The following is a 16,178-nucleotide window of genomic DNA, read 5'->3' as shown; positions in this document are numbered from 1 at the left end:
TAGCCAGGTGGACAAGTCAAAATCAGTCTTGTTCAAACTGTGGTACCTGGACCAATGGTGGTCCGCGGGCGCCCCCTAGTGGTCCTTACTGAACTCCATGTAAACGATCGTTATTTCTTGTGACGTCAGCTCAAAGTGCAACGCGTTAATCAAAGAATTGTGTTTCAAAATAATAATGGATAAGATAAGTGGTTTAAAACCGAGTCACTCAAAAGAAAAACTGAAGATATCGGTGGAAATAAACGCCAGGACAATTTATATGACCGGAGGAAGCTAATATCTGCCGAGATGTGTCGCCCACTATTCGATTCTTTTGAACGGCACTTTGCTGGACTCAGTTAGTGAGAACTGTTCTTTTGTTGTTTTTTTACGACTTTGCTTAATTATAATGCTCTGCTCGCACTTCAACATCTATTGTTGTTTTTACTGATTATTTAATTAAAATGTTTAAATTAAGAGCCTAATATTTCAACAGTATTATGTATGTTAGTTTATCTAATTTCTTTATTTACTATTTTAATTTTTTTTTAGTCCATAGACGTGAATGATTAATTATTATTAATGTCTATGGTTTAGTCCAGAAGTTGTTTCTCCTGACATTTATTGGTGTATCACTGCTCTTGACGGCTGATGGTTACCATAGCAACAAATAACTGACAGCTCGTCACCTTTTTCTGTCGCAGTCCATAACTGCGGTATGTATTAGGAGCAGCTCTGTGTTTTCTTTACAAGTATTCGATTTCAACAAATATTTTATTTTAAATCATACAAGATGTTTCAGCAGTAATTTTGCTATGTTCTGTATATGTTTTTAACTCTTACCGTTATGCGTGTTAGCTATGTTTAATTTTAGAACTGTTAAGTGCTACTACTTTTAACTGCTGTCAACTCCTGCCAAATGCTGTAAAAAGTTGCGTTATTGCTGGGGCAATTTCAAGTTAGGTGGTCCGTGAGTGTTTGCTAAATAGCTTTACTGTTCCTCAGCCTGAAAAAAGTTTCGGAAATACTGCTTTAAAACATTTTTTCGTTTGTTTACAGCACCTTTGGATTCATTTTCAGCCACAGTGATGTTGCATTCACTGTTCAAGCTACCACGTTGAATAGTTGGACTGAAGATGGCAGCACCTGTCTGAGGTAATGTTAGTATGAAGCGACGTCTCATTTCTTTCTCTTGTCAAAACTGGTATAGAAACAACATTTTTGGAGAGATTTCTAGATAAATTCAAAACCGAATTGGACAATGTTTGATACTTTAAGAAATGTTGGGTTTTTGTCATAAAAGTTATTCAGACAAAGGAAATCAAGGTTAAAATAATAGATAAAAACAAAAGCCAAGCAACACATTATTAAACAGCAAATAAAATATCATAGAAACAATGGTTAATTAAAATAAAAAGGTGTACAAATTATAATGCAAAGTAGCAAGTAATGCAGCTGAAGAAGGGCAATCTTTAACTATTAATTGTGTTTGTACAGCAAGTTGTAAGGATGAAATAAAGTCTCAAATGTAAGAAAATCTGCATTTTAAATGGAAAAGGTAGTCATTTGTTTTAGTTTTAAAAATCATTAGTAGTCAGAATTGGTCCACAATAAAATCTGACTTAATTTGAAGCAGAAAAGGGAAGTTTTTGTCCTCATTTTTACTTTTTCTTTAACATGCAGATGAGAACTGGCAGTGTGTCTGTGATAAGTTTTTTATTTATTTATTTATTTTTTTAAGTTTTTTGTAACTGATCTGGAATTAGGTGCTATAAAAATGAATGAATGAATTTATACTTGGTCTTTATTAGAAATCTCAAAGTCCTAAACTTGCGCTCATGTTCCTTAGATAATCAGCAATGGACTTCGCCCCCAACAGCACAGATAAAGAAGGGGACATCTTAAATCTCATCCAAAATATGACTTGTCAGATTTTTGACTTTTCAACAATTAATGGAGCCGTATTCATCACAATCTTCATCATCAGCATCATCGTCAATGTCCTCCTCCTATGTATTCTGTTTATTTTTGAAAAACATAATCTCTTCACATATATCTTCATCATAAACCTTGTTTGTTCTGATTTGACCTTCGCTGCCTCAGTCCCCTTCTGGGCTGTCTACCACCTTCACTACATCATCTGCTGGGGACCCTACAAGATTATACTTGTCATTCAGTCCAAAAACTTTAAATAACTGCAGCAGATCAATATTGCCTACAATATCTGTCGAATGCTTGCCTTTTCCCACTGTTGGACAAACACTCTTCAATGTATGCTCACTCAAAAGATATGAAACCACTTCATATTTTGCGCTACCAAGTTGCTAGGACTAACAGAGAGAGGCGGGGGCCAGTCTTATATTCAGAATGTCAGTGCATCTCACAGTTCAGGTCTTTCAGCAACATTGCTGAAATTCAAGAGTACTAGTTGTAGTACAAGAATATAGTATCTAGTATAATATGGATATTACTCCAAATAGATTGGCATGAGATGACTTACCTCTCTGAAATAGTTGGAAGTATTAACAAAGAAAAGAAAAAAAGTTTTTGGCACCAAAACTGTTTTTGCATGTGGATGCTGGGAACAAATGGATCAGAAAATTCAGTTTAACAAAATATCTGTTTTAGTGTGAAAATGATCTTAGTCAGCTTTTTGTATGTTCAACCTGTTATTTTTCGTTTTATTTCCTTTTCTTATTTTGTTTTACAAATGATGAGGAATACGTGTACTGTAAATGTGAATGATGAAACAGGACAAAAAGCACTGTTAGAAACAAGAAGAGTTGATTAGGCAATACCAAGAACAGCTCTATAAAGAGGGGAAGACAAATTTGTCATTTATTTGAAAGGTTTTATATTTTTTAAATGTATAAATTGGTTTTATTTTTTGTTTCTGATGGACTTTTAGTCATTTGAAACAACTGCTAAATTAACTATGTACTGAGTTATGCTGAGTTGCTGTTGCTGCTTTGGTACAAACCGGGTACAAATTAAACAACTGCTTTGTTTTTAATTTGTACCCGTTACGGATTTTGAAGTTCTTTTGTGGGTGTTCTGCTTGAGTAAATAAAACATTTCAGCTTGAAAAAACACCATATTGTTATGCTTTTCTTTGTATTTTTCTTTAATAAGTGGAAACTTGCTGGCCTAAAACTGTCAGTGGTGAACACTTGCAAACAGCTCTTCTTCCATGGTGATGATGTTTCTGATATTATTATTATTATTATTATTATTACTATTAGTATTTTCACAGTCATTAAAAAAAAAAAAAACTCTTTTCTCAAATCTAAAATCTAAAAGCATTGTTTGACTCCAGTGTTCTCATTGGTTCACTTTGGCCAAAAAAGAGTTTCAAGTCTTCCCATTATTGGTTTAGCAAGCTTGCAATGACTTCTCATCTGGAAGGAAACAGGCTCTGCTGCATAACTATTCACGTCATCAGAGAGAAACAAAACACAAAAAGAGAAGTCAGTCCAGCCAAGTTAAAACCAAGTCTGATCACCTGCCAGATTCAGTTGCAATAAATATTTTGTTTTTGGGTTTTTTTGCCCCAAAGTCCTAGTAAATTATCCTGAACACTCCTCTCGGTAAATCTCTTAATGAATGAGCCCAATGAATTTCAGGAGTGACAAAAAACGAGGAAAACCAACAGAACTTAAAATAAACTGAGTCAGGAAGGAAGCCCTTCTATTCCCAGTGAGCTTTTTTTGTGCTTCTCCAGAAAGGTGGTTAGATGAAAACTCAGAATTTGAAGTCATAAATAATTAAACTCCTGACAGAGTAGCAAACATTTAATAAAGGTTATGTCTTTAATCCTTTAATCATGACATTGATATGTTTCTAATGCAGATAGTGTACCCCTTTTCTATGTAGAAATAGATTCTAAAAGGTAAAGGTAATTTTATTTATATAGCACATTTTCAGCAACAAGGCAGTACAAAACTACTTTACAGGATTTAAAAGGAAATACAAACAAATTAACAGACCAAAAGAAAGAGCAAAAGGAGAAAAAGCTAATATTGTTGATCCAAAGTAAATAAACTAGATACTCATATTCAGGGTTGCTAGATAAGTATCCTCTGGTCTAATTCCTTTTCTGGTTTGGAAGAACAGGAGTTTAAAAAGCAGTTCCTAAGATAGTTTTTCTGGATTCTAGAGTTAGAGTTGGTCTTTTTATTCCAGTTAAGTCATTAGGAAATTGACCTTAGTGAAACTAATAGGAAAAATATATTTTTTTCTTATTCAGCAACATATTTTTCATTGAATATGAAATATGATATCATAGTTTTACAACCTAAGACACATACACAGAGTTAAAAACGAAATGTCCATTAAACAAACACATTGTTAAGATAGCACTGAGAGAAAAACTCAGTTTATTTATTTATTAATTAAAAAACACAAATTCCGCTTTTACTTAGTTAACCAGCAAAGTAAACATTGTGTCAACATTTTCCTCTGCAGCATTGTTTATCTCTATGTCTGATTTTAAATGTTTTTCTCTTTTCCTTTTAAATCGCTGAGTTGTCAGATACTGTAATGTTTGGGATTTTTTTTTTCCTTTCATTTTTGTTGAGTTGTTGAGTTTTCACTTCCCTGTCTAAATAAAATCTTCTAGCCATTGTGATAGGCTGAGTCTTAAAAAAAATGCAGAGGCACACTTTTTTTGTCCCACATGAAACAAAGTCTAAGTCCAAGACTGAGAAAATAATGTAAATATGACACACATAATGATCAAAACATCACAAGCTGGAGTACTTCATACCACTGAGATAATGTGACCGATATCACCTGCATTTGTGTCTGCAATGACATTACAGTTTATGACATTAGAAACATTAAGATTTTTTTCTCTTCAGCTTTTTGTTCTGAGATCATTGTTTTCGTATGATCAGGGCTTCAAGAATAAAATGTCATTCGTTTGGTGTATTTTGAGTATTTTTGACCGTTATTATTTATAGACCATTAATATTTTTTACTAATTCATAATTAAATTTGAATGTATTTTGAATTATAGGTTCAGCCATAAATATTTAATCAAAAAAATAAATAAATAAATAAAAAAATCCCTCTGATCTGTTGTTTTTATTTCCTCATGAGATCGTTTGTGGTTTTCTTTCATGACCACAAACAATCAGCAATGGACGCCGACAGTGATTATTTACTTCTTCCAGAATGGCAGCAAAAGTCACATGGAAGAACCTTCCTATAAATGGGTAGACTTCAGTATGTAAAGAATGTCATCATTTTTGTCAGCGTGCCTGGAAACTCCTTCCTCTCTTGTGGTTTCTCCTGAGGAACAAAATGTGGAGGACAACATCTGACATCTTCCTTCTGCAGCTTACAGTTTCTAACCAATGCTTCATGGCAACTCTTAACTTTTCTGTGTGCAGTGCGCTCCGTGGATGGATCTTTGGCAAGTGGTCCTGTCATCTCAGGACTTTGATTACTGTGAGAGTGCAAAGTCTCTCAGTCCTCACTGTCATGACCCATCACAGTGATGTCACAGTGATGAAACGACCAAACCTCAAACTAATTAACGGTACTTCATTCCAGTATCATGGTGTGGCTGTTGAACTTTCTTTAACAAACAGGGAAGCAGAAAAGAAGAAGCATCAAACTTCCGTTTGAAATATTTCGCAAGGTTGTTTTATAAGAAAGAGGAGAGTTTTATTTTAAGATAAATAACACATTTCCCAACTTCAAAGTAAGGATGTCCAGAAATCCAAGCCTGAATCAGAAAAAAAGCAAAGCCATGGCCTTGTGGTTTAGAGATACAAATTCACAACATGAGTTATTAGTTTGCTTGGTTGCTTAGATTTGCTTTATTATAGTTTAGTTTATCTGGTCAAGATAGGGCCTTATTATAAGAAGCAATGTTTCTTCCTTCTTTAAACTTTATTTCTGAAAACTTTTCTGTAAAAATAAAAGAAAGCTCATTTGTCTTGTAAGACTGCAATTGGAAAAAAGTAATGCAAAAAGTTCAAATAATGATTTAGATAAAACGAATTTTACTCAAACAAGATGAGACTTGGCTGATTTTGATTACCAGACTGTCGCAACGCATTGTGCAAATAAAACTTTATGTGCTGATTGGTTGAGTTGTTGAGTCATTGAGATTTGAAAGACATTTTATATGACACAAGTTATTACAATGGATAGATAAAAGGGGACATGATTGATTGGTCAATGGTTAGCTGCAAAAAATGTGTTGGATTTATAATTTGTTTTAGCTTAACTTGTGCCATTCTCATCTTATTTTCATGTGGTATGTTTAAGGATTTTAATACAGGCAAATCTGAGGGTTAAAATATGAGAAGTTAACTACAAGTAAAAAGGAATGTGAGAAAAACTATCTTTAAATACCTATTAATTAGGATTTTATAACAAGCTATATGAGAGAAACAAGCCTCCAGGGTGAAAAAAAATATATTTTCAAATAGAAAAAGTGAAATTCAATTCCCATTTATTTTTGTTTTGAAACACCATAAGGGGTCAGAATGAATCAGCAGTAACATCTGACCTAATCTGAAACAGAAAGAGAGAAGTTTGACTTCTGATTTTTGCTTTTCCTTTTAAGTGTGCAGTTCAAAGCAACAGCTGGAAGTGTCTGCTGTCTGGGGTAAGTTGTTTAACACTGTTTTGTATTTATTTAAGAATTGTGTGGTTTTTTGGGGGGTTTTTTTCAGAAAGATTTAACAAAAGACGCAGCAAAAAAAACCCAAAAGGCTATGATGAGACAATATGCTCTGTTTTTATTATAAATTGACAAGCCCTAAATGTATGCTCATATTCCTTAGATATTCAGCAATGGACTACGACTACAACAGCACAGATGAAGATGGGTACATAGTCCAAATTGCTTGTCAGGCTTTGGACTTTTCAACCATTACTGGAGCCGTGTTCATCATAATCTTCATCGTCAGCGTCATCGGCAATGGCCTCCTCTTATGCATTCTCTTTACTTTTGAACAATTCTACCTTGTCACAAAAATCTTCATCATAAATCTTGCTTGTTCTGATTTGATCTTCGCTGCCTCAGTCCCCTTCTGGGCTGCCTACCACCTCCATCACTGGATCCTTGGGGACTTTCTGTGCAAATTCTTTATTTGGGTGCACTTCTCTGGTCTGTACAGTAGCATCTTTGTACTAACGGCAATGACAGTGGATCGTTTTTGTACTGTGGTGCTGAACATCTGGCCAAACAACAATCAGAGGAAGAAACGCTGTGCCATCGGTGCCTGTGTGGTTATCTGGGTGATCAGTATCGGTATAGCTGTGTATGATGCTTTCAAAATGGAGGTTTCTGATGATTACTACTGCGAAGTGTCTTATTCTGATGAACTTGGATATTATTTCCAAATTCCTCTGCTTCTTTTCGTCCCAATCGCCATCATTATTTTCTGCAATTGTGCCATTATATATGCTATTTTACGGACAGCAAACAGAACAAGGCACAAAGCTCTAAGTATAGTCTTTTGCATTGTTGTGGCCTACATCATCTGCTGGGGACCCTACAACATTGTACTTCTCATTAAGGACTGGTACAGACCCAGAGACTGTGAAGAAATGGAGCGGTTGGATGTTGTCTACCATATCTGTCGAATGCTTGCCTTCTCCCATTGCTGTATGAATCCTCTGCTTTGTATGCTCACACAAAAGTTTCGAAGTCACCTGTTTTATCTTTTACGCCNGTTAAAATCCCAAAATTTTAATATGACAAATGAGACAAATAAGTAATTTAAAACTTTTTGCACTCGTCAAATTATAATAACTGACTTTTATTCAGCAAAATTCAACTTAAAAATAAGCAGTACGTAGGAAAAAAGTAGAAAACACCATAAAGGTGTAATAGCCAGGTGGACAAGTCAAAATCAGTCTTGTTCAAACTGTGGTACCTGGACCAATGGTGGTCCGCGGGCGCCCCCTAGTGGTCCTTACTGAACTCCATGTAAACGATCGTTATTTCTTGTGACGTCAGCTCAAAGTGCAACGCGTTAATCAAAGAATTGTGTTTCAAAGAAATAATGGATAAGATAAGTGGTTTAAAACCGAGTCACTCAAAAGAAAAACTGAAGATATCGGTGGAAATAAACGCCAGGACAATTTATATGACCGGAGGAAGCTAATATCTGCCGAGATGTGTCGCCCACTATTCGATTCTTTTGAACGGCACTTTGCTGGACTCAGTTAGTGAGAACTGTTCTTTTGTTTTTTTACGATTTTGCTTAATTATAATGCTCTGCTCGCACTTCAACATCTATTGTTGTTTTTACTGATTATTTAATTAAAATGTTTAAATTAAGAGCCTAATATTTCAACAGTATTATGTATGTTAGTTTATCTAATTTCTTTATTTACTATTTTAATTTTTTTTTAGTCCATAGACGTGAATGATTAATTATTATTAATGTCTATGGTTTAGTCCAGAAGTTGTTTCTCCTGACATTTATTAGTGTATCACTGCTCTTGACGGCTGATGGTTACCATAGCAACAAATAACTGACAGCTCGTCACCTTTTTCTGTCGCAGTCCATAACTGCGGTATGTATTAGGAGCAGCTCTGTGTTTTCTTTACAAGTATTCGATTTCAACAAATATTTTATTTTAAATCATACAAGATGTTTCAGCAGTAATTTTGCTATGTTCTGTATATGTTTTTAACTCTTACCGTTATGCGTGTTAGCTATGTTTAATTTTAGAACTGTTAAGTGCTACTACTTTTAACTGCTGTCAACTCCTGCCAAATGTTGTAAAAAGTTACGTTATTGCTGGGGCAATTTCTAGTTAGGTGGTCCGTGAGTGTTTGCTAAATAGCTTTACTGTTCCTCAGCCTGAAAAAAGTTTCGGAAATACTGCTTTAAAACATTTTTTCGTTTGTTTACAGCACCTTTGGATTCATTTTCAGCCACAGTGATGTTGCATTCACTGTTCAAGCTACCACGTTGAATAGTTGGACTGAAGATGGCAGCACCTGTCTGAGGTAATGTTAGTATGAAGCGACGTCTCATTTCTTTCTCTTGTCAAAACTGGTATAGAAACAACATTTTTGGAGAGATTTCTAGATAAATTCAAAACCGAATTGGACAATGTTTGATACTTTAAGAAATGTTGGGTTTTTGTCATAAAAGTTCTTCAGACAAAGGAAATCAAGGTTAAAATAATAGATAAAAACAAAAGCCAAGCAACACATTATTAAACAGCAAATAAAATATCATAGAAACAATGGTTAATTAAAATAAAAAGTGTACACATTGTAGTGCAAAGTAGCAAGTAATGCAGCTGAAGAAGGGCAATCTTTAACTATTAATTGGGTTTGTACAGCAAGTTGTAAGGATGAAATAAAGTCTCAAATGTAAGAAAATCTGCATTTTAAATGGAAAAGGTAGTCATTTGTTTTAGTTTTGAAAAATCATTAGTAGTCAGAATTGGTCCACAATAAAATCTGACTTAATTTGAAGCAGAAAAGGGAAGTTTTTGTCCTCATTTTTACTTTTTCTTTGACATGCAGATGAGAACTGGCAGTGTGTCTGTGATAAGTTTTTTATTTATTTATTTATTTTTTTAAGTTTTTTGTAACTGATCTGGAATTAGGTGCTATAAAAATGAATGAATGAATTTATACTTGGTCTTTATTAGAAATCTCAAAGTCCTAAACTTGCGCTCATGTTCCTTAGATAATCAGCAATGGACTTCGCCCCCAACAGCACAGATAAAGAAGGGGACATCTTAAATCTCATCCAAAATATGACTTGTCAGATTTTTGACTTTTCAACAATTAATGGAGCCGTATTCATCACAATCTTCATCATCAGCATCATCGTTTATGTCCTCCTCTTATGTATTCTGTTTATTTTTGAAAAACATAATCTCTTCACATATATCTTCATCATAAACCTTGTTTGTTCTGATTTGACCTTCGCTGCCTCAGTCCCCTTCTGGGCTGTCTACCACCTTCACTACATCATCTGCTGGGGACCCTACAAGATTATACTTGTCATTCAGTCCAAAAACTTTAAATAACTGCAGCAGATCAATATTGCCTACAATATCTGTCGAATGCTTGCCTTTTCCCACTGTTGGACAAACACTCTTCAATGTATGCTCACTCAAAAGATATGAAACCACTTCATATTTTGCGCTACCAAGTTGCTAGGACTAACAGAGAGAGGCGGGGGCCAGTCTTATATTCAGAATGTCAGTGCATCTCACAGTTCAGGTCTTTCAGCAACATTGCTGAAATTCAAGAGTACTAGTTGTAGTACAAGAATATAGTATCTAGTATAATATGGATATTACTCCAAATAGATTGGCATGAGATGACTTACCTCTCTGAAATAGTTGGAAGTATTAACAAAGAAAAGAAAAAAAGTTTTTGGCACCAAAACTGTTTTTGCATGTGGATGCTGGGAACAAATGGATCAGAAAATTCAGTTTAACAAAATATCTGTTTTAGTGTGAAAATGATCTTAGTCAGCTTTTTGTATGTTCAACCTGTTATTTTTCGTTTTATTTCCTTTTCTTATTTTGTTTTACAAATGATGAGGAATACGTGTACTGTAAATGTGAATGATGAAACAGGACAAAAAGCACTGTTAGAAACAAGAAGAGTTGATTAGGCAATACCAAGAACAGCTCTATAAAGAGGGGAAGACAAATTTGTCATTTATTTGAAAGGTTTTATATTTTTTAAATGTATAAATTGGTTTTATTTTTTGTTTCTGATGGACTTTTAGTCATTTGAAACAACTGCTAAATTAACTATGTACTGAGTTATGCTGAGTTGCTGTTGCTGCTTTGGTACAAACCGGGTACAAATTAAACAACTGCTTTGTTTTTAATTTGTACCCGTTACGGATTTTGAAGTTCTTTTGTGGGTGTTCTGCTTGAGTAAATAAAACATTTCAGCTTGAAAAAACACCATATTGTTATGCTTTTCTTTGTATTTTTCTTTAATAAGTGGAAACTTGCTGGCCTAAAACTGTCAGTGGTGAACACTTGCAAACAGCTCTTCTTCCATGGTGATGATGTTTCTGATATTATTATTATTATTATTATTATTACTATTAGTATTTTCACAGTCATTAAAAAAAAAAAAAACTCTTTTCTCAAATCTAAAATCTAAAAGCATTGTTTGACTCCAGTGTTCTCATTGGTTCACTTTGGCCAAAAAAGAGTTTCAAGTCTTCCCATTATTGGTTTAGCAAGCTTGCAATGACTTCTCATCTGGAAGGAAACAGGCTCTGCTGCATAACTATTCACGTCATCAGAGAGAAACAAAACACAAAAAGAGAAGTCAGTCCAGCCAAGTTAAAACCAAGTCTGATCACCTGCCAGATTCAGTTGCAATAAATATTTTGTTTTTGGGTTTTTTTGCCCCAAAGTCCTAGTAAATTATCCTGAACACTCCTCTCGGTAAATCTCTTAATGAATGAGCCCAATGAATTTCAGGAGTGACAAAAAACGAGGAAAACCAACAGAACTTAAAATAAACTGAGTCAGGAAGGAAGCCCTTCTATTCCCAGTGAGCTTTTTTTGTGCTTCTCCAGAAAGGTGGTTAGATGAAAACTCAGAATTTGAAGTCATAAATAATTAAACTCCTGACAGAGTAGCAAACATTTAATAAAGGTTATGTCTTTAATCCTTTAATCATGACATTGATATGTTTCTAATGCAGATAGTGTACCCCTTTTCTATGTAGAAATAGATTCTAAAAGGTAAAGGTAATTTTATTTATATAGCACATTTTCAGCAACAAGGCAGTACAAAACTACTTTACAGGATTTAAAAGGAAATACAAACAAATTAACAGACCAAAAGAAAGAGCAAAAGGAGAAAAAGCTAATATTGTTGATCCAAAGTAAATAAACTAGATACTCATATTCAGGGTTGCTAGATAAGTATCCTCTGGTCTAATTCCTTTTCTGGTTTGGAAGAACAGGAGTTTAAAAAGCAGTTCCTAAGATAGTTTTTCTGGATTCTAGAGTTAGAGTTGGTCTTTTTATTCCAGTTAAGTCATTAGGAAATTGACCTTAGTGAAACTAATAGGAAAAATATATTTTTTTCTTATTCAGCAACATATTTTTCATTGAATATGAAATATGATATCATAGTTTTACAACCTAAGACACATACACAGAGTTAAAAACGAAATGTCCATTAAACAAACACATTGTTAAGATAGCACTGAGAGAAAAACTCAGTTTATTTATTTATTAATTAAAAAACACAAATTCCGCTTTTACTTAGTTAACCAGCAAAGTAAACATTGTGTCAACATTTTCCTCTGCAGCATTGTTTATCTCTATGTCTGATTTTAAATGTTTTTCTCTTTTCCTTTTAAATCGCTGAGTTGTCAGATACTGTAATGTTTGGGATTTTTTTTTTCCTTTCATTTTTGTTGAGTTGTTGAGTTTTCACTTCCCTGTCTAAATAAAATCTTCTAGCCATTGTGATAGGCTGAGTCTTAAAAAAAATGCAGAGGCACACTTTTTTTGTCCCACATGAAACAAAGTCTAAGTCCAAGACTGAGAAAATAATGTAAATATGACACACATAATGATCAAAACATCACAAGCTGGAGTACTTCATACCACTGAGATAATGTGACCGATATCACCTGCATTTGTGTCTGCAATGACATTACAGTTTATGACATTAGAAACATTAAGATTTTTTTCTCTTCAGCTTTTTGTTCTGAGATCATTGTTTTCGTATGATCAGGGCTTCAAGAATAAAATGTCATTCGTTTGGTGTATTTTGAGTATTTTTGACCGTTATTATTTATAGACCATTAATATTTTTTACTAATTCATAATTAAATTTGAATGTATTTTGAATTATAGGTTCAGCCATAAATATTTAATCAAAAAAATAAATAAATAAATAAAAAAATCCCTCTGATCTGTTGTTTTTATTTCCTCATGAGATCGTTTGTGGTTTTCTTTCATGACCACAAACAATCAGCAATGGACGCCGACAGTGATTATTTACTTCTTCCAGAATGGCAGCAAAAGTCACATGGAAGAACCTTCCTATAAATGGGTAGACTTCAGTATGTAAAGAATGTCATCATTTTTGTCAGCGTGCCTGGAAACTCCTTCCTCTCTTGTGGTTTCTCCTGAGGAACAAAATGTGGAGGACAACATCTGACATCTTCCTTCTGCAGCTTACAGTTTCTAACCAATGCTTCATGGCAACTCTTAACTTTTCTGTGTGCAGTGCGCTCCGTGGATGGATCTTTGGCAAGTGGTCCTGTCATCTCAGGACTTTGATTACTGTGAGAGTGCAAAGTCTCTCAGTCCTCACTGTCATGACCCATCACAGTGATGTCACAGTGATGAAACGACCAAACCTCAAACTAATTAACGGTACTTCATTCCAGTATCATGGTGTGGCTGTTGAACTTTCTTTAACAAACAGGGAAGCAGAAAAGAAGAAGCATCAAACTTCCGTTTGAAATATTTCGCAAGGTTGTTTTATAAGAAAGAGGAGAGTTTTATTTTAAGATAAATAACACATTTCCCAACTTCAAAGTAAGGATGTCCAGAAATCCAAGCCTGAATCAGAAAAAAAGCAAAGCCATGGCCTTGTGGTTTAGAGATACAAATTCACAACATGAGTTATTAGTTTGCTTGGTTGCTTAGATTTGCTTTATTATAGTTTAGTTTATCTGGTCAAGATAGGGCCTTATTATAAGAAGCAATGTTTCTTCCTTCTTTAAACTTTATTTCTGAAAACTTTTCTGTAAAAATAAAAGAAAGCTCATTTGTCTTGTAAGACTGCAATTGGAAAAAAGTAATGCAAAAAGTTCAAATAATGATTTAGATAAAACGAATTTTACTCAAACAAGATGAGACTTGGCTGATTTTGATTACCAGACTGTCGCAACGCATTGTGCAAATAAAACTTTATGTGCTGATTGGTTGAGTTGTTGAGTCATTGAGATTAGAAAGACATTTTATATGACACAAGTTATTACAATGGATAGATAAAAGGGGACATGATTGATTGGTCAATGGTTAGCTGCAAAAAATGTGTTGGATTTATAATTTGTTTTAGCTTAACTTGTGCCATTCTCATCTTATTTTCATGTGGTATGTTTAAGGATTTTAATACAGGCAAATCTGAGGGTTAAAATATGAGAAGTTAACTACAAGTAAAAAGGAATGTGAGAAAAACTATATTTAAATACCTATTAATTAGGATTTTATAACAAGCTATATGAGAGAAACAAGCCTCCAGGGTGAAAAAAAATATATTTTCAAATAGAAAAAGTGAAATTCAATTCCCATTTATTTTTGTTTTGAAACACCATAAGGGGTCAGAATGAATCAGCTGTACCATCTGACCTAATCTGAAACAGAAAGAGAGAAGTTTGACTTCTGATTTTTGCTTTTCCTTTTAAGTGTGCAGTTCAAAGCAACAGCTGGAAGTGTCTGCTGTCTGGGGTAAGTTGTTTAACACTGTTTTGTATTTATTTAAGAATTGTGTGGTTTTTTGGGGGGTTTTTTTCAGAAAGATTTAACAAAAGACGCAGCAAAAAAAACCCAAAAGGCTATGATGAGACAATATGCTCTGTTTTTATTATAAATTGACAAGCCCTAAATGTATGCTCATATTCCTTAGATATTCAGCAATGGACTACGACTACAACAGCACAGATGAAGATGGGTACATAGTCCAAATTGCTTGTCAGGCTTTGGACTTTTCAACCATTACTGGAGCCGTGTTCATCATAATCTTCATCGTCAGCGTCATCGGCAATGGCCTCCTCTTATGCATTCTCTTTACTTTTGAACAATTCTACCTTGTCACAAAAATCTTCATCATAAATCTTGCTTGTTCTGATTTGATCTTCGCTGCCTCAGTCCCCTTCTGGGCTGCCTACCACCTCCATCACTGGATCCTTGGGGACTTTCTGTGCAAATTCTTTATTTGGGTGCACTTCTCTGGTCTGTACAGTAGCATCTTTGTACTAACGGCAATGACAGTGGATCGTTTTTGTACTGTGGTGCTGAACATCTGGCCAAACAACAATCAGAGGAAGAAACGCTGTGCCATCGGTGCCTGTGTGGTTATCTGGGTGATCAGTATCGGTATAGCTGTGTATGATGCTTTCAAAATGGAGGTTTCTGATGATTACTACTGCGAAGTGTCTTATTCTGATGAACTTGGATATTATTTCCAAATTCCTCTGCTTCTTTTCGTCCCAATCGCCATCATTATTTTCTGCAATTGTGCCATTATATATGCTATTTTACGGACAGCAAACAGAACAAGGCACAAAGCTCTAAGTATAGTCTTTTGCATTGTTGCAGCCTACATCATCTGCTGGGGACCCTACAACATTGTACTTCTCATTAAGGACTGGTACAGACCCAGAGACTGTGAAGAAATGGAGCGGTTGGATGTTGTCTACCATATCTGTCGAATGCTTGCCTTCTCCCATTGCTGTATGAATCCTCTGCTTTGTATGCTCACACAAAAGTTTCGAAGTCACCTGTTTTATCTTTTACGCCGCAGAGTCCGTATTAACAGAGAAAGAGCCACTGACCAGGACATGGTTCATGTTCAGAATGCCAGTCCAGCTCGCATTCTGGACTGGCATCACAACAGATAACAATAGGTAATCCAAATACATCAGCTTGAATAAGAGGAACTCTCTTTCTTTAAATGTATATGTGCACAAGTTTACACAAATTATATTTATGTGGTGCATCTGAAAATCAGGACTAATTATGATACACACATACAGAAAGAATGGATATTTTTTCCACACTGATTGGATTGACTCACCACGTTGAAGTGTAATGTTTCAAGCATTTTTAAATTTTATTTTTTTGGCACCAAATCTTTTTTTGCATGTTGGGTCTGTGGATCATAAATTTTTATTTTTTTATTTTATTTTTTTTTTTTCAAAATAACAAAATTCATTGTGATGATAATGTTAGTCACTTTTGTACGTTCAACTTTGTTATTTTCTTCTTTTTGATTTGCGTTTTACAAGTGATCAGGACTACATGATGTAAATGCAGTGCTGTCAGGGCAATACCAAGCACCACTCTAATGTTGAGGAATAATAAATTTAAAAAAATAGTTTTATATTTTTTTTACTTTTTTTCTGTAGGATTTTCAATCATTTTAAGCTGCTGTTTAATTGAGTTATGTTAAATTTTGTTATTAGTGATTGAGCTTAG

The 16,178-nt window shown here is 34.3% G+C and overlaps 1 protein-coding gene and 1 pseudogene across 1 annotated transcript; both read left to right on the top strand.

Annotated features, from left to right (window-relative positions):
• Positions 1–6,520: 6,520 nt before the first annotated feature.
• On the top strand, positions 6,521–9,494 carry xcr1b.2 (chemokine (C motif) receptor 1b, duplicate 2). Its single transcript, XM_016669653.1, has 3 exons — positions 6,521–6,601; positions 6,780–7,655; positions 9,491–9,494. The coding sequence occupies exons 2-3, from the start codon at positions 6,790–6,792 to the stop codon at positions 9,492–9,494; spliced, it is 870 nt and encodes a 289-aa protein (XP_016525139.1). The 5' UTR covers positions 6,521–6,601; positions 6,780–6,789.
• Positions 9,495–12,913: 3,419 nt separating this feature from the next.
• LOC103135819 (chemokine XC receptor 1-like) lies at positions 12,914–15,962 on the top strand (annotated as a pseudogene).
• Positions 15,963–16,178: the final 216 nt, after the last annotated feature.

This window comes from Poecilia formosa, unplaced genomic scaffold (genome assembly GCF_000485575.1).
Source record: "Poecilia formosa unplaced genomic scaffold, Poecilia_formosa-5.1.2 Scaffold27, whole genome shotgun sequence".
In the NCBI taxonomy this organism is placed as follows: Eukaryota; Metazoa; Chordata; class Actinopteri; order Cyprinodontiformes; family Poeciliidae; genus Poecilia; species Poecilia formosa.
Note: the sequence above shows the minus strand (reverse complement) of the source record. Positions and strands in the feature narration are given on the sequence as shown.

What these genes read in the sequence shown, in the direction of transcription:
- xcr1b.2 (XM_016669653.1), top strand. Translation starts at nt 6,790, where the DNA reads ATGGACTACGACTACAACAGCACAGATGAAGATGGGTACATAGTCCAA.